Below are 19,592 nucleotides of genomic sequence, written 5' to 3'. Positions count from 1 at the left end.
ATTCACACAGGTCCGCAAGCTAAGGCACCACGCGGAAGGGGAATTCCGCCCCCACTACGTCACTACGGGGTTGCCGCTTATCACCTTTATCAAATACCCCAGACTAAGCGGCAATCATGCACTCCTAACTACCCCCGTCCTAACTATCCTTCCCCTACCACACCAGAACCTGTCCCTGCAGCCCGCTATCTGACTTCACCGCCGGCAGCCCTACACGGCATACGAGCGGCACCTCCCTCCCAGAACCAGTCTCTCCTATGCCGCCCAAGCCCTCTCTCTTAACCCCACATTCCTCACAACCCAGGTGTAGCCACTTAATTAACCTTCCACACCAATCCCTCCCCCCTCCACACACACACCCACATATCATTACAATATAATAGACTGTATTACTTGGACACTGTTAGTGAAAGTAATGACACCAGTGATTTTTGTAATGGTTGTTATGATATTCAAACTTGGCACGAAATACTAGGTCACTGCAATTATGATGATGTTTCCAGGTTGCAGGATGTTGTAGAGGGCATGCAGATTAAGGGTAAATTTGACAAGTCTAAACTGAGTTGTGAGGTATGCACTCAAGGTAAATTTGTGCAAAGCAGAAACAGGGAAGGAGATGCTCGTGCGAAAGCAGCACTTGAGCTCGTCCACACTGATTTGGCCGGTCCTATAGACCCTATAGCAAAAGATAGATTTAAGTATGCTCTTGCTTTTACAGATGACTATTCAGGTACAGTGTTTGTATATTTCCTGAAAGATAAGAGTGATACAGCGAAAGCTGCAGAAAGGTTTCTAGCTGATGTAACCCCTTATGGGAATGTGAAGTGCATTAGGTCTGATAATGGCACTGAGTTCACGGGACATGAATTTCGGTCTTTGCTTAATAAGAATAGCATTAGACATGAGTTCTCTGCACCGTATTCGCCACATCAAAATGGCACAGCAGAGAGGATTTGGCGCACACTATTTGACATGGCGAGATGCATGTTAATTGGGTGTAATCTACCAAAAGAGTTGTGGACATATGCTATAATGACAGCTACAGTGATACGCAATAGATGCTTTAATAGCAGGACAAGTCAAACGCCCCACTACATGCTTACAGGCAAGAAACCCAACTTGTCTAGGATGAAAGTATTTGGGTCTGTATGTTACGCATACAAGCATGATAAGAAGCAGTTAGACACAAGATGCGATAAGGGAATTTTCGTAGGTTATGACAAAAACAGCCCTGCATATCTAGTCTACTACCCTGACACAAAGAAAGTTCTGAAACACCGACTGGTGAAGTTTGTCACAAAGAATATAAGAGAGAAAGAAACTCAGACAGACTCACTGATGTTTGATAAGGATTTCCTTGAGGAAAGATATGTGTCATCTAGACCGACGGTAACTGTAACTAAGCAGAAGGAAGGGAAGGTAAAAGAATCCCCGGGTACTTCTGATAGCAGGGATATGACTGATACAGCTCAGATTGAGGGAATTGAGTCTCGCTACCCCAAAAGGGATAGGAGGGCTCCACTGTACCTCTCTGAGTATGTTACTGATGCAAGGTCTAATGATCAGGCATCAATTAGCATTGACTATTGTTATAGGATGTGTGATGTGCCACAAACATTCAAAGAAGCTATGAGCTCACCTAAAGCAGAGATTTAGGGTAAAGCTATGAAAGATGAGATGGATTCTCTTCAGGAGAACAATACATTTACACTAACTACCCTAACAGAGGGCAAACGTGAAGTGGGGGGTAAATGGGTATATGCTGTCAAAAGTAATGCAGATCAGACAGAAACCTATAAGGCCAGATATGTCGCTAAAGGTTACAATCAGGTGATGGGAGTGGACTACAATGAGACTTTCTCTCCAACTGCCAGTCTTACCTCAATACGCGTTCTGATGCAATTGGCAGCACAATATGATCTTAATTTACACCAGATGGATGTTAAGACGGCGTATTTGCATGCTCCTATTGATTGTGATGTATATATGGAACAACCAGAGGGATTTGAGGTAAAATCTGACATGGGTGAAAAGTTAGTCTGTAAACTAAACAAGTCACTCTATGGTCTCAAACAATCCGGTAGAAACTGGAACAGGATGCTTAATGATTACTTAACTGAAAATGGTTTTGCACAAAACCCCGCAGACTATTGTGTTTATACCAAAGAAACTGGTAATGAGAGAGCAATACTTATAATTTGGGTTGATGATTTACTTGTTGCTGCTAGCAATGAGGATTTGTTGAATTATATAAAGAAGACACTTGCTGTAAAATTTAAGATGAAGGATCTCGGAAAGCTGAGATATTTCCTTGGAATTGATTTTGAACAAGATAATGGGAGTGTAAAAATGAATCAGAAAAGGTACATAATGAAGGTACTGGAAAGATTTGGCATGTCAGCTTGCAAGCCAAGGTCAACCCCATGTGAACAAAAGACAGAGTACAACAGTGGTGCAGACCCTGTTGATGCCAAAACGTACCATGAGGTCGTAGGAAGTCTGATTTACGTAATGACATGTACTAGGCCTGACCTAAGCTGGGTGGTGAGTAAGTTGTCAACAGTATATGTCTGAACCAAATGACCAACACTGGTTGACAGCTAAGCATGTGATGAGGTATCTGAAAGGTACAATTCATTATGAGTTATGCTACAGAAAAAGTGAGACAAATCTGAAACTGGTGGCATATAGCGATGCTGATTGGGCGGCCGATTTAAATGACAGACGAAGCACCACAGGATATTGCTTTAGTCTCACTAAATATGGTCCACTGATTTCGTGGAAGTCTAAAAAGCAGGCCACAGTTGCTTTATCAACATGTGAAGCTGAATACATGGCACTCGCTGCGACTACACAGGAGAGTCTGTATCTTGTACAACTGATGAATGGGATAGAGAATAATTGTCAGTATGCACCAGTAAAAATCTTTGAGGACAATCAAGGCACGATAGCATTGTCCAAAGATCCAGTTTGCCGCCAAAGATGTAAGCACATTGACATTAGGTATCATTTTGTTTGTTTGGCTGTTACTGATGGGAGAATTTTGATTGAGTACTGTCCAACAGAGGATATGGTGGCAGACGTCATGACTAAACCCATGACTAAGTTTAAGGTGGAGAGATTTGTGAAATTTATGTTTGGTGTGTAAATACAAATCACCCAAATAAGAAATATGTGTCTCTGTTATACTGTTGCAGTAGTAGATATTCTGTATTGTATGAGATCAAGTGGGGGTGTTAACGTATGTGATCTCATTCATCATGCGTACAACGTCCATTTTTGTATAAATGCGGCTGTACCAATAAAGAAGCCTCTTCTGTTTCCGGTTTACGGAGAACCGACGTATGACGTGTGTTTTTCCTCCGTACAAAGTGATATATAATCTATCCCTACATATACCTAGAGTAAATGACTATGCCAACAATGTGCATGTGACAGTTTTATTACCTTGTAAATTGCCTGTAGGGTTTGCAAACTACCATGCTTCGTCTGTGCATCTACATGAGGATAACGTGACGCATGCGCAAGGTGCATACCACCTGAAATTGGGGTGGCAGTATGGTCACGTTTTGTCACAGGACATTGTCTTTACAGATGGTACAGATAGTATTAAAGTGGCATCTGATTTTTTTAAGAATGAGCGGCCGGAAGAACTGTATATTTTCAGAGGCAAGAAAGAAAATATTCCAAACACTATTGTGTCCTTCTGTGTACAGTGGCTTCTGAATTTAATGGCAGTATAAGTTTATAAGAAAGCAGTGTCATGTATACAAAGTACAATGGAATTTTAACTTGAAATTCTTACTTGCCTACTTTCATAAGTAGTGTTATTTTTCAATACAGTTCCATCCATCCATCCATCCATCCATTTTGTGCCACTTATCTAATCTAATATATATAACATATAATCTATAATGTAGTATATATTATATATAATCTCTCAGGGTATATATAATATATCATCTCTGGGTCTGCCCCAGTGCCTCCTCCCAGCTGGACATGCCCTGAAACACCTCCCCAGGGAGCCGTCCAGAAGGCATCCTAGATAGATGTGCGAACCATCAGCTGACTCCTTTCTCTGCGGAGGAGCAGCGGCTCTACTTTGAGCCCCAATGTCTGAGCTCCTCACCCTCTCTCTAAGGCTGAGCCCAGACACTCTGCTGAGGAAACTCATTTCTGCTGCTTGTATCACAATCTCATTTTCTCGGTCATTACCCAGAGCTGATGACCATAGGTGAGGGTAGGAACGTAGATCAACTGGTAAATCGAAAGCTTCGCCTTCCAGCTCAGTTCCTTCTTTATCCAAATTGTTGCACCATAAACAAGACCATGAGATCAAAAAGTCAAAATGAACGTTATTGTCATCTCCACCATATATAAGTATACAGAGAGACGAAATGATGACGCTCAGGGACTCTCAGTGTAACATAAACTTAGTGCAATATAACAAACAAGACAAGACAATGTGCAAAGGACATACAGGATAGTGCAATTTAGGAAGAAGAATACATTGTGCAATATACAGTAATGTGTAATATTGTTAGAACTATATTAAATATATGTTTTTATTTAATCAATTAGACCTGAATTCACCATCATGTACACTGTAACAGCCTGAGTTCACAGTGTAAAACAGTGCATGATAATAGTAATAATAGCAGTAAGACGTCTAAAATTTCTAACAGCCGAAAGTAGGAATAGAAGCAGAATAATGGAGCAGACAGAGAATAATGGGGATTCTTCTTATCGCCCCCATGTCAGGGTGACAAAGTGTTAAGTGCAGTGCAGTGCTTAAGGGTCGGTCTGTGGCCTTTAGTTGTGGGTTAAGGGGGGGTTGAGGCAGTGATGAGGCAGAGTGAGGGATCCTGGGGGGCAGCATGGTGTTGAGGAGCCTGACAGCCTGGGGGTAAAAACTGCCACGCAGCCTGGCAGACCCGGCTCTGATGCTGCAGTATCTTCTCTCAGATGGCTGGAGTGTGAAATGACCATGTGAGGGATGTGATGGGTCCTGCACAATGCTGCAGACCTTGTGGACACTGCGTTTGCAAGAAGTGGCTTGTAGGGAAGGGAGAGGCATCCCATAATGTTCTCTGCTGTCTTCACTACTCTCTGCTGGCACTTGTGGTCAGATTTGTTGCAGCTGCCATAGCAGATGGTGATGCAGTTAGTCAGAACACTGCCGATGGTGCCTCTATAGAACATGGTGAGGATGGGAGGGGGAAGGTTTGCTTCTTTCAGCTGCCTCGGGATGTACAGTCTTTGCTGGGCTTTCTTGAATAAAAATGTCGGCTCAGCTGATGACCCAGCCTGCTGCTGGATGCCTGTTAAGGGCGTCCTTCGTAACGCCATGGTCGCCTTTGCCAGCGGTTTGGCTCGCGATGGTCGATGGTGCATGATGCAGATGTTCTTCAATGCCAGGAATTACTACTTTACTCTAAAAAAATGATAAAAGCTTAACAAGTGAACCAAACAGTTTTGACAGACACAAGAAACTTCTACGTACACATGAACTGTATGTACCAGTAGTGGCATCGCTTCAAATTGGACCAGCTTCTGATGATGTTCGGTTTGTTTCTGCTTGCAGATCCTGGGTCTGGTCTTCTCCATGACCATGTTCTCCTCAGGCAGCTCCTTTCTCTTCCCTGCTGCCTTTCTCTCCTTAGATGCGCAGAAGGCATTAGACAGGATGAATTGGACTTTCTTATGGAGGCTCCTCGATCAAATGGGCATCGGCCCATATTTTACCAACTTGGTCCAGATCCTCTACTCCTCCCTCTCCTCAGTCCTCCTGACTAATGCCAACACCTCTCCTCCTCTTTGACTTTCTCGAGGTGCCAGGCAGGGCTGTCCCTTATCGCTCTTACTCTTTAATCTTTCATTAGAGCCCCGAGCTGCAGCCCTCCATCATTCCGATCTTATTTCTCCTATCCTGGTTAAAGATGTTCCTCAAAAAGTCTCCTTATATGCTGATGATCTGCTGCTTTATCTTGGCAATGCCCCCACTGATCTTCCTCACATCCTTAATTTGTTTTAAACATATGAATCCCTCTCTGGCTATAAGATTAACAGGTCAAAGTCTTCTCTCCTTCCACTGAATCCTGCCTGTCGCTCTTCTTCATTTCCTTCTTCTATTCCTCAGGCAGACTCCTTCAGATACCTGGGGTTAGACATCTACCCCTCTGTCCCGGAGCTTACAGCTGCTGGTTTCCGCCATGTTCTGGAGGGTATTAAAATCTCGATCTCCTCATGGTCTCTTTCCCTTTCATTCCAGGTGAGACTGGCCATTATTAAAATGAACGTCCTCCAGAGGACTAATTTTGTTAGTTCCTTACTTCCGCTTCCTCCTCCACCTAGATACTGGGCTTCTGTTAAGTCTGTAGTTTCTGCATTTCTTTGAGATGGTAAGAGACCTTCTGTTAAACATTCCACTCTAACCCATGACCGGTTAGATGGGGGTGTCGCCCTCCCAGATTTTGAACTGTACCACCATGCTTTCACCCTAAGGGAGTTGGATCAATCCTCCCCAGCATCCCCCTGTCTGGCTTCTCATCCAAGCAGGATGTCATTCCCCACTGTCTAACCTCTCTCCCTTTCGTTCCCTTAAAATCTATCTTGGCCTCTGTTGGTCCAGTTATTTCCCATGGCCTTCGTACATGGAGGAGGGTTGAGCGATTGCTGGGCCCCTTCCCGAAGTGACACCCCCGCACTCCTTTGTTCCACAACCCTGTCCTGAACATTGGAGGCCCCATCTCCAGCTCACCATGGTCATCGTCAGGCATTTCTACTCTGGGTGATATTTTTGACAGCTCAGGTCTCAAAACGTTTCAGTCTCTTGTGTCCATGTTTAACCTTCATTCCTCTTTGTATTCGTTTTACCTCCAGCTGAGGTTTGAGCTTAGGGCTTGTAGTCTCTCTTTCTCCTCTCCTCTTCCTCCTCATCCGCTCTGCACATTTGCTTCGACTCTCTCCCCCAGTTCTAAGCCTGTGTCCAGTCTCTATTCCCTTCTCCACAAATCCTCTTACAAACCTCTCTCTGTCACTTCCATCTGGCAGATGGAAAAAACTGTTCTAAAAATCCAAATCATCAGCAAACACAATTTAAATTTGTCCATAGATTGTACCCTGCTCCCAGGAAACACCATCTCATGGGTTTAGAACCTGATCCATTATGTCACCTCTGTCCCCTTCCAGTCCCTGGCACCTTTCTCCATATGTTCTGGGACTGTCCTCCTGTTGCTGCTCTTTGGGATTACGTAGCTAGATCTCTCACATCGGTCCTTCCTGTTCTATTCCTCTCTCCCCTGCAGTCCTTCTTCTTCTGAACTTCTCCTCTCTCTCCCTTTCTCTCCACAAATCCTCTTAGTGTCATTTGGTGAATTTGTTGTCTTTGATACTCTCCTCCTGTCTTCTGCAATCCCCCCCCCCCCCCCTGTGAAATTGAACAGGTAAGAAGTGTGTGCACATACATTAACACGTAGGTCCTCTCTCTGTATAAACACACTGGGTTAGAGGTCGAGTGCCACCTTCTGTATTTATGTTCGGGTGGGTAAGCCTAGTGTTGTCTGGGTTTTTATTTTCTATCTTTGATTTTAGTTATAATCTTAACAGGGTAAGGGTATTATCCTGAAGACCTGAGGTCTGCAAACACTGTCAGCTCATTATAATCAGGGCTTAAAACGTTACTGTTTGCTGCAGCTTTTCAATTTTCAGTTAAATTAAGCAGTAATTGAGTTTAGTAATACACTGCCTCTACAATGTAACTTCTTTTTAGTTAACTATTATTTTGTTTTTTGGGCTTTTATGCTTCTTAAATGTATCTTTTAATTCGACAATGAATGCTTTTGCAAGTCCCACCTCAAAGTTCCAAGGTACCAAAAAAGAAAGGGTACTTTGGGTACTGGAACTTTTGGTACTGGTACTCAACTGGAAGTCAATGGAAAAGGGAAAGTACCAAAAGTACCGAACCTGGTGCAGTGGAAAAACACCCTGAATAAACTTCAAAGGCTCCTGACATAAACAGCTCATGTAAATGTGAAAGGCCAGGAGGCAGCGGGAGAGAGAAAGAGAAGCTCCACTAGCAGAAGAAAACGAAAGACAATAAAACACACTCCACCTCATACAGGGAGAGAGAAGCGTGTGTGTGAACAGACTCACATTGTAAGAATTCTGCTCTGGTCCTGGGCACTAATACCGGTAGGATGGTGTCTTTGGTAACTAGAAGGAGAGAGAGAGAAACAGGGATGTGAGTAAAAGGAATTTACTTGTGGGAGATGGACTTCACTCACTGTGGAGATAACAGCAGTAGGGTATTATCATTATGAGGGACAATAACAGGCATTTTAACAAACTGCAAATCATGGTAAGTTACACTTGATACAGATATTTGGATTCTGTAATGTAGAAGAAACATGAATTGTGATCTGGGTTTTGTAGCCTGTAGAATTTAGAGCTCATTAGTTTTCATAAAGATTTAGTCTTATTGGGAACAGAAACTGACTTGATGACACAAACGTGAGGCTGACTGTACTGCATACTCTCTCTGCATGGTCTATATTAACATGAACAGACTGAAAAATGTTTTGATTTATCAACCTGTATGATGGATCTCTGCCATTTTCTTTTCGCAAACATTCTCCAGTTGATCCTTCAGCTCAGAAACCACCTTCCTCATGTTCTCAAAAGAGCAGCTTGGACTGACGGAGATTCTGGGTCCAAATTCAGCTTCAGGGGTGACAGGAAGACCCTGGCACCTCTACAGACACACAGTCTGATTAAACTGCTTCATCACAACAAATGTGTATGGAAATCTAATTAACAAGACCATTAACATCTGACAAATGACAGACTAGCTGAAATACAAATGAGAACATGCATCCATTTGATTACTCTGGTTTTCTTATTGTCAGAGTAGCTGTTCTGTTACCTGGAGGAAATGGATGTGATCCTCTGTGTGTGAAAGCTGCTCCAGCTCAGAGTGTCTCCTCTTCAGTTCATCAATCTCCTGCTCCAGTCTCTCCATGTGTCCTTCAGCCTGACTCACTACAGCCTTCTCCTGATCTCTGATCAGCTGTGTCACCTCAGAGCGTCTTCTCTCAATGTTGCGGATCATCTCAGTGAAGATCCTCTCACTGTCCTCCACTGCTGACTGTGCTGATCTCTGTTGGTGACACAGGGAGCAGAGGACAGTAAATTACAATTGGCCCCTTTTGAGACTCCAGAGAGCCTCATTGTACAATAGTGATGTGAGCTGACAGGAGGAATAAAAACAGCACAGGGCTGGGGTTTGGAGCGTCATGGTGCTGGATGCCTCAGGGACTGAAACCCAGCCAGCATTGATTGGAAATGATCACTCATTAAGTTCACACACTGTCAGCTGCAGGGATTTGGCAGAGACTGGTGGCTGTATGGGGCAGGTTGGTTGCCACCATTAGGTCTCAGTTTAATAGGTGACTTTCTTGGTGTTTATTTGCATTATGCTGGGTTGTGAAAAGTTGCATTTTTCTCAAATGGGCATTTTATTGTATTTTTCTAAATAAATAAGGTACTACTGCTGCAAAACTTGGTTAACCTCTGTTATCTAGCAATTTTATCCTATTAAATCTCTGACCCAGAATAACCCACAGCAGCATTAATTTGATTAATCCCCACAAGTCTATAAATCTGCAATGTGTTGAATCTGAGTGAAGATTCAACATGATCACATGCCAGCTGTTATGTTCTCTTCAGGTTCATACTCACTGTGATTGAAGCCACAGCCTCTCTCAGGTCCTGCAGCTCCTTCTCTCTCATCTGAATTCTCTGCTGAAATTCCTTCTGTGTTTCACAAATTTGATTCTACAGACAGCAGATAAGATGACAAAATAAGTTTCTTTCATTAGCTGAGATCATATTCATTAATCATCCTGTCCAGGGTGGACCCCAGCCTTGGGCCCTATGTTGCCTGGGAAAGGATCCAGGTCCCCATGACCCTGACTGGGATTACAGTTTAGGAGATGGATGGATGGATGGATGGATGGATGGATGGATATTCATAAATAATTTACTCACTATAGGTAGGATAAACTGGACATAGACCCTTTTGTAATGTTTCCATCTGGTATTAACATGCGTCCTGGTTGATCACAAGTGGACAGCAATAATTACAGGTGTGAACACACCCAGGACACATTGAGGATGCACTGAGATCCGATCACTCAACCCACATTGGGAGGTGGTCTGGGCCGCATATGGCCACATTCTTACAGCAATGTGAAGGCGAATGTGTCCTGGGCTGCATTGCAGGACCGGCTACTCAACTGACGCCCTATTTGATTTATGTCAGATCGCATGTCAGTTGAGAATGAGCCACTGTGTAGTAAACTGCACTGTGAACAACAATAATGCATCTTTTCTGCTGCGACACTAAAAACTCTGAATCTGCTGGGAAGTTGGTTTAATATTGGACTGTTGTGACCCATTCATACAGAAACCGTGTCATAGTGTGCATCACTGATGTTACATGCAAATTCAGAAAAGAAAATGTGTAAAATGTGATTATTAAAGATGTTTCAGAATTTGCACAGATCATATATTTAATGTGCATGTTGGGGCGCAGCCTGGTGCAGGCAGGGAAACAAGGTGACGATCCAGTTAAAAGCTCCAAGACAAAGGGATTTAAGGAAACTGTGAAAAACTTGAAAGACACTAAACAAAGGAAGAACAATGGGTCAGAACTCAACAGAGAAAAAGTAGCTAAGAAAACGACACGCAGACTAACAGAGGGAATGGGGCAGCTAGTGATGTTAAGCTTGACACTGAAGCTCTGAGATATGTGCCAAAAAACTGATACACTGCATTCTGAAGCACAGCTTCGAGGTTTCCTCTGTTCCTCCCTAAACACGTGACCATGGTCATCTGAAGCTTGGTTCTGCACTCAGCCATGTGGCTGCTTTGGAAACTGAAAATCAGGCGCAAACCTCAATGCCGGTTTTGAAACATGCTGTAGAGCAAATAAATCAGCATACACACACTGCAGCGTAAGTATTAATCACAATAATAATTTAATATTAATTTACTATTAATAATTTAATAATAATAACAATAATAATAATAATCATTAGTCATTATTGTGTTTAAGGTTCAGTTTAATTGTATGAATACATAATATCAGATTTGGGTGAGGGTATTACCCAATAATCTGTATAATATTCCCAGTATAGAGACCAAGAAGCAAATGACTGATGAGGCTTCGGTCAATATGATTGTGAAGGATTCACAACCCTTCACCATAGTGGATGATGCTGGATTTAGGGAGTTTGTGGGAATCCTGGATCCAACCTACATTCTCCCATCCAGGCAAACATGAAAGGGTCTGGTGGAAGAAATATTTAAGATAGAAAAAGAGAAAGCAAAGGAAGAGGTGAAAAAGGCCAAAGCAGTAAGTCTAACATCTGACACGTGGACATCCATACATATGGAAGCTTATTTAGCAGTCAAATGCCATTTTATAAAGGATAAGACTGAGCTGTCTGCCGTATTATTGGGAGCAGGAAAATTCCCAGAGTCTCATTCTGCAGGAAACATGGCTGCAGTCAAGGCAGCCTTGATGGAGGAGTGGGGAATAGAAAATAAAGTCTGATGCTTGACACTGACGCTGCACAAAATATGATTACCTGTGTCAGACACACAACCTGCATTGTTCATACACTGAATTTGGTTGTGAAGCCATTGATCAGACACAAGGACCCTGACGATATCAGATCCAAGGAAGGACAGATGGTGACCTACTTCAGAACAGTACAACTGCTGGAGAAAGGCTTTGTCAAATCCAACAGCAGATGGGCAGACCCACTCTCAAAATGGTTCAAGAAGTGGAAACCAGCTGGAATAGCACCTATTTGAAGCTGCAATGATCACATGATCAAGGAGAGCCAGGTGGTGCTGCATTGGTCACTCTGAGGACAGAGCTCACAACCATGACCTCAGAGGAATATCATGTAGTTTATGAGTGTCTGGGTGTTTTATGACATTTCAATGAGGCAACTGTTGCACTTTCTGAAGAGAAGAGAGTATCAGCATCCAAGGTAATTCCTCTCATCCGCAAGCTTAGACATGCTGTGAATCTGAAACTGTCCCAGACACAGAATGTCAAGGCCCAGCAGTTGTGCAAGAACCTCTTGAAGTTGATCAGTGAGAGGTTGTCAGTCTTTGAGACCATCAGCATAATGACACTGGGCACACTGCTGGATCCAGGATATAAAACTGCAGGTTTCTGTAGCCAATCAGGCACCAGAACCAGAGCCTGCAGGAACCTCATCTGGTACTGCAATGCATACTGGTACTGTTGCAACCTTTCATGTATTAATGAAAATGTTCAATTAAATTAAACTGGGTTTACAGTTATTATTGCACAGTACAAAATGCACAGTGTATATAATGATTCATGTTTTGTCATTTTAGTTCCAGGTCTGTAGGATCTTCTGGACAGTGATGTGATGGGGGAGAGCAAAAGGGTCAAGGGTTCTACAGCAGATGCTACTGTGGAGGTTCAGCAGTACCTCAGTGACCCAAATATACTGCGTTCTGAAGACCCTTTGCAGTTCTGGGATATGCAGAAGGCTGTGTGAACACACATGTGAACTTGCGATACAGTTTTTATGCACTCCAGCATCCTCCATTCCGTGTCAGTGGATATTCTCTAAAGCAGAAGTTGTGAATAAACAAAAAACGTAACCAACTTAGCCCCCACACTGTTCAACAAATACTGTTCCTCAACAAACATCTGTAGTCCAATACCCCCTCGAGTTACGCAAGCACCCCTTCCCAGGTAATTCAGAGGTAGCCCAATCAGTAACTTATACTAATGGACACAAGACTAGGAAAACTCCAACAAACACTGAAGGTAAGAAACACTAATCACACACTTGGAATTCAACACTTGGAAAATATATAAACCAGTGGAACATAATAAAACAAGGCATAAGCTTCACAAGGAGAACACAGAACTAATAAACACTAGGAAGAGAAGAAAACCAATAATGAAATGGAAGAGGTGAGGTTGGTTCCTCACCAGCCTCAAACCCATGACCAGATAGTCCCAGCCTCGGTGCCCCACACTCAACCCACTGAATCAAATGCAGCCATGTGGGGAAAAGGAAGAACACACTAGGGCCAAAGACAATGAGACGACAAAGCGGATGGACAGCGATGGCTGCTGGCCACACGGAGAAGAGACACAAGGACAGCGATGGCTGCTGGCCACACGGGGAAGAGACACAAGGACAGCGATGGCTGCCGGCCACACAAGGAAGAGACACAAGGACAGCGATGGCTGCTGGCCACACGGGGAAGAGACACAAGGACAGCGATGGCTGCCGGCCACACGGGGAAGAGACACAAGGACAGCGATGGCTGCTGGCCACACGGGGAAGAGAGACAAGGACAGCGATGGCTGCCGGCCACACGGGGAAGAGACACAAGGACAGCGATGGCTGCTGGTCACACGGGGAAGAGAGACAAGGACAGCGATGGCTGCCGGCCACACGGGGAAGAGACACAAGGACAGCTATGGCTGCTGGACACAGGGGGAAGAGACACAAGGACAGCGATGGCTGCTGGCCACACGGGGAAGAGACACAAGGACAGCGATGGCTGCTGGCCACACGGGGAAGAGACACAAGGACAGCGATGGCTGCTGACCACACAAGGAAGAGACACAAGGACAGCGATGGCTGCTGGCCACACAAGGAAGAGACACAAGGACAGCGATGGCTGCTGGCCACACGGGGAAGAGACACAAGGACAGCGATGGCTGCTGACCACACAAGGAAGAGACACAAGGACAGCGATGGCTGCTGGTCACACGGGGAAGAGACACAAGGACAGCGATGGCTGCTGGCCACACGGGGAAGAGACACAAGGACAGCGCACTGTGACGAAGCTTCATTATTTATGTCAAAGCTGCTCCATGCTTTATTAATATTAGTGAAATATGCCGGTAAAAATTACATGTATGTAAAATTAAAGCATGTAGGTAAGAATGTGTGTTCAGTAGCCTAGAAAATGGATGTGTGAATAGAAACATATAATAACAGTGTAATTGTTTATATAGTTTTATACTGGGCTGTCAGGGGGCTTGAATTCCTGGTCAGAAATTCAGTCCCACTCCAGCCCTGACTACTTTGCTCCTTTTACTTCACACTCTGGCTGTTTCATGTTTACTGCACCATTCTCAGTAAACTCTACACACTGCAGTGTGTGAAATTTAAATCCCAGGACGGTGGCTGTTTCTGAGATGATGGAGCCGCTACTCTTATGCTGAGCTCCATTTACCTCGGAGGCCGGAACTCTGAGCTGGGAATGACGTCACAGACGAGTTAAACACGTTCCAGTGCAGCAAGTTGGACAGCCATTTAGCAAAACCAGGGACCGTTTTCAAAAAGCAAAATTTCTTCTTAGCCAGATAACTTGTTGGATTTAATGTGCCCCAGATTAAATGGCCTTTTACTTCATTCATTTATATTTAGGCCAGACTACCTTAAATCTGACAAGCTGTCTGGCTGAGCCAGACATCCTGCTTTCTGAAACGGGCCCCAGTTCTAGCCCAGTTAATTGTTAGTCACTGTATGTGTGATCACACCATATTTAAACCCTCTTAGCTCACACATCTCAGCCATTCAGATGCTCAGCCAAACAGTAAGTGAACCTCTTGACCCTGTTTGCTTGCTGTATATATTCAGCTGCAGCCACATGATTCGATGTTTCAGTAGCAATTCAATCAGAACTTTTTTAAACTTGCACTTTCAGTTAATTTTTCTTTCATGTTACCAAACCAGACTTGTTTTGAGTGATTTGTGGCAATTGCACTGACATTTGTTAAGACAAAATCCATTTATTTAAAATTAACTTTATATTTATATAAGAAAACTTCTGGCCTGACCTGTATCTCCGTCCTTTGTGCAGCAGCTGAGACTGTATCATGGCCTTTATGTTCATCCATCACACACAGCAGACAGATACACTGCTGGTCGGTACGGCAGTAGACCTCCAGCGGTCTGTCATGGTGGGAACAGACCTTGTCCTGCAGATGTCCAGTGGCATCAGTCAGCTTGTGCTTCTTAAAAGCTGGAGACTCATAGTGAGGCTGGAGGTGAGTTTCACAGTAAGAGGCCAGACACACCAGGCAGGACTTGACAGCTTTGTGTTTTCTCCCAGTACAGACGTCACACTCCACATCTCCAGGTCCAGCATAATGGTCAGCAGGAGTAGCTGCTTGTAGTCCAGTCTTCTTCAGTTTCTCCACCACCTCAGCCAGTATGGTGTTTCTGCCCAGAACAGGTCTGGGTATGAAGGTCTGTCTGCACTGGGGGCAGCTGTAAACTGCAAAACGTTCCTCCTGATCCCAGCAGCTCTTAATGCAGCTCATACAGTAACTGTGTCCACAGGGAATAGCCACTGGATCCTTCAGTAGATCCAGACAGATTGCACAGCTAAACTGGTTCTGATCCACTGCGACACTGGCTTCTGCCATTTTACCACGAACACTGATATGATTCAGTTTCGTTTCCTCTCACTTTCTGCTTCTCAGGCTGCAGTAGGTGTGGTTTTGGACTGAGGCCAGACTGAGAAGATCAGACTGAGCACTTTGGAGTTGGAGTTTATAACTAAAATAGTACATTATGCAAACTATACACACAACAGACATTTATTTAGCTTTTATGAGAATATCTGTTACTGACATTGTTTTTCTGAAAACAAGCTATAATCCTTACTCTTTGATTTTGTACAGTAGATAGAAATTAGGTAGAAAGGTATAAGAGAGCAGTTCTACTGAGAATGAATTTCTGTTTCTGTTTAGAAACATGTTTGGGATCATGTGGTTTCAGGTAAAACATGCAGGTATGTGCAATTATAGACAGACTGTGTCAGGTTTAGACAGAACAAGCTTTGTCAAGTACTGTCAATCCACATATTTGTTTTTTACATTATTCTACATACAGTGGTACCTCAGTTCTCAAACTCATTAGAAGTCGAATTTCTTAAAAGTCAAACCAACCAGTTCGAAAGAAAATGACCTAGAACTCAATCTGAATCTCAGAAGTTGAACCGTGAACGCCGACCTAAGATGACTTGCACGTGTGGGGAAATGAGTTACGCGGCACGTCTCTCAGCGGAAACAAAGGGTAATGCTTCAGTCTCAGCCTCGCATTCGCTGTGATAGCATCATGCATGTTTACACTAGCTGAATACATATATTTAGACAGTAAAAATACATATAGACAATGATAGACAATAATAGTAATTATTTTATAATAAAATACATTTAAAAATAAAGATTTCTTATTAATTATTTTAATATTTCTAATAAACCATTAATACATTTAATTATAATAATATTGTTGTGCCGAGCGGGGACAGAACGGAGACGAAGGCGCGGACGTCAGGGTATCGGGGAATACGGGGTTTAATTACAGGTGTCATGACCTGCTCGTACGATCCTCGTGGGTGCCACGCCCCCTCCTTAACCACGTGTGCTGCCCCGTTTGTAATCAGCTGTTTTGAGTGATCTCTGATTAAGTCCTGTGTATTTTAGTCCGCCTCTTAGTCCGTTTCCTTAGGTTTGTCATTGAAGCCTCATTGTGTAGTGTTGCCGTCTATTGCCTGTTACATGTCCCTAGTCCCTTTGTTGATTAAATCCCGTATTCCCCAATCCTACGTCTCCTTCTCCTGCTTCCCTGTCTCGCGAACCGCTACTGATCGCAACAGAATGACAGACCTCCAAAAGAAAGCGCATAACCTCAAGGAAGAGGAGTACCTCGTCCTGACACGATAGACATGTAAAAAGTCTGTCACAGCTGTTTTCCAGGGCTGATGTTGCTGAATTGCCAATTGAATGGTCTGTTTGAGGACGCGGTTCAACAGCTCCATTCGCAGCAAGGTAGTAGAGAGAAGACCTATGGTGACGTATTTGTCGTTCCTGCAGGAAGGCAGCAAAAGGGGCAGAAACAAACTGGACACCATTGTCAGTTACAATGCTCAGTGGGTTGCCATAACGACTGAATGCAGAAGACAAAAAGGCAATAACTGAAGCAGTCGTAACATTGGGGGTAAAGGCAACCTCTGGCCATTTACTGTAGTAGTCAGTCATAGTAATCGCATACCTGCAATCAGGCGCAGCAGTTTCGAAAGGTCCAACAATATCCACAGCCACTTTCTGCCAGGGCCCGTCAGGCAACTGAACAGGTTGCAGAGGAGCAGGATGTGGCTGAGCCGATTTATCACTCAGTTGGCACACATAACAGCTGCTGATAGTACAGTGGACAAGGTCATCCATTTTCGGCCACCAATAAAGGTCGCAAAGGCGTTGTTTTGTCCTCACCAGACCTTGGTGACTTTCATGTGCTATGGACACGAGTCTAGAACGAAGAGCAAGAGGTACAACTAGGCGGGAGCCACGAAACACCAGATCATCCTTAACAGAGAGTTCATGACGAAGTCTGTAGTTTGGCAACAGAGCAGTATCTAAACCCTTCGATGACTGAGGCCAGCCACGCGCCAGCTGGACACGAAGCTTGGACAGTTCCGGGCAAGCAGTACAAGCAGATGTGAAGTCAGAAACGGACAGAGCATCCGAAACAGAAGAAAGAAGAGCAACTACCTCTGTGTCAATGTCATCAGGAGCAGACGAAGCGTCAGGCAGTGAAGTAACAGGTAAGGGCAAGAGAGACAAGCAGTCAGCGGGAGCATTTTGAGCACCTGGACGGTACACCACATCATAGGTGAATGACAGGAGAAGTGCAGACCATCTTGCGACACGCAGACCCGCACAACCAACACCTTTTGTTGTCAACAGTGTCGTGAGTGCTTGGTGATCCGTCCACAAAGTGAAACGATGGCCCCACAGGTAAGTACGCCATCTCTCAACCGCCCACACACAAGCAAGTACTTCTTTCTCCACTGTAGCATATTTACGTTCCGTGGTGGACAGTGTCCGTGATGCAAACGCCACAGTACGTTCAACACCGTCAAGCCCGACTTGTGACAGTACGGCACCCAGGTTGTAGTCTGAGGCATCCATAGAGACGACAGTATGCAGAGTAGGGTCAAAGAGAGCCAAGGCAGGACTAACTAATAGCATATCCTTTACCTTCTCGAAACTTTCCTGTGCTGCATCAGTCCACTGGAATGTCGAGGAAAGAGCGCAAGGTGGAAGCATCAGTAGGCGCAGGAGCATCGACAATTACTTGTATCCGTCCCTTATCAGGCAACAGACCCTCTGCCGAAATAATGTGATCCAAGAAAGGTAAACTGAGCTGTCGAAGATGACATTTCTCCTCATTTAACTGAAGACCAGCAGAGTGTAATCTATGTAGAACAGCTTCCAAAGCTCTATCGTGAGCAGCCATATCCCTCCCATGAACAATGACGTCATCCAGGTAATATTCCACTCCAGGCACGTTAGCAAGAACAATGGACATCATCTTTTGGAAAGCAGCAGGTGCAGATGCTAATCCATAAGGAACACGGCGAAACCGGAAAAGCCCCTCATGCGTAATGAAAGCTGTCAGGTCCCGACTGTCCTCATGCAAAGGTACCTGATGGTAAGCACTGGTCAGATCAATAGTGGAAAACACAGTAGATCCCATGAGAGCAGACAATAGTTCATCCATATGAGGCAAGGGGAAGGAATCGACAATAACCGCTTTATTCGGTTCCCGCAGATCAACACACAAACGGATTTTTCCCGATTTCTTCTGCACAACCACAATCGGTGATACCCAAGCAGATGCATCATTTCGTTCAATAATACCCGCAGTCTGTAAGTGCATTAATTCCTCCGAGACAGAATTTCTGACTGAAAAAGGCAGGCGACGCAGTTTTTGGCATACTGGCAGCACAGTCCTATCAACTTTCACACGGTGAATGAAATTCTTCACGCAACCGACAGCAGGGCGTGACGTAATAGCACATTCTAGCACAGGAGCAGCGGAGTTTAAAGCAGTACTGAGCCCAGGGCAGAGAACTTAATTATCGGCTATGCACACCTGTAGTCCTGACATTAAATCTCTTCCTAAGAGTGGTGTGCCATTCTGTACGATAAAGAAAGTCGCAGGGACTGTATGGTCACGTAGAGAAACAGTCGCGGACAAACACCCAAAAACAGGAATGTGAGCTTTGGAGTACGTCACCAACCTGGCTGCAGGTGGAGTCAATGGAGCGTTACTGAATCTATGTGAGTAAATGCTGTGAGGCAGAATGGAAACTGATGAGCCCGTGTCAACAACCAAGTCCACAACACAGGACTGGCAATCTGGCACCGAAATCGTCACAGGGCAGATAATTGTACTGGGCATGTTCTCCGGGAATTCCGTGTAAAGCGCCGTAAATTCAAGCAGTTGAATTTCACGCACTTCACGTGCATTAGACTGAGTAGAGCGACACACTTTAGCGAAGTGCCCAACCTTTTTACAACGTCTGCAAGCAGGGTGTCCGCGGGGTTTTAAAAAGTATTAAAAGGTAGTAAAGCACATAAGCAAAAATTAAAGCCATTAAAAAGTATTAAAAGGTATTAAAAAATTTACGAGGTATTAAATTTTAGATTTTTTTTAACTACA

General features: G+C 44.2%; 1 protein-coding gene across 1 annotated transcript in view; it reads right to left on the bottom strand.

Annotated features, from left to right (window-relative positions):
* The window catches only part of LOC140588723 (tripartite motif-containing protein 16-like), a 52,288-nt gene extending 36,763 nt beyond the window's left edge, over positions 1-15,525 (bottom strand). The window contains exons 1-4 of the mRNA XM_072710649.1: positions 14,918-15,525; positions 9,739-9,834; positions 8,924-9,157; positions 8,593-8,752 (exon numbers count right to left, since the gene is read on the bottom strand). Of these exons, the coding sequence (XP_072566750.1) occupies positions 8,593-8,752; positions 8,924-9,157; positions 9,739-9,834; positions 14,918-15,508 (1,081 nt within the window). The 5' untranslated portion in view covers positions 15,509-15,525. The remainder of the gene's footprint in view (positions 1-8,592; positions 8,753-8,923; positions 9,158-9,738; positions 9,835-14,917) is intronic.
* Positions 15,526-19,592: the final 4,067 nt, after the last annotated feature.

This window comes from Paramormyrops kingsleyae, chromosome 4, assembly GCF_048594095.1.
Source record: "Paramormyrops kingsleyae isolate MSU_618 chromosome 4, PKINGS_0.4, whole genome shotgun sequence".
Classification (NCBI taxonomy): Eukaryota; Metazoa; Chordata; class Actinopteri; order Osteoglossiformes; family Mormyridae; genus Paramormyrops; species Paramormyrops kingsleyae.
This window is presented reverse-complemented; position numbering and strand designations above follow the sequence as displayed.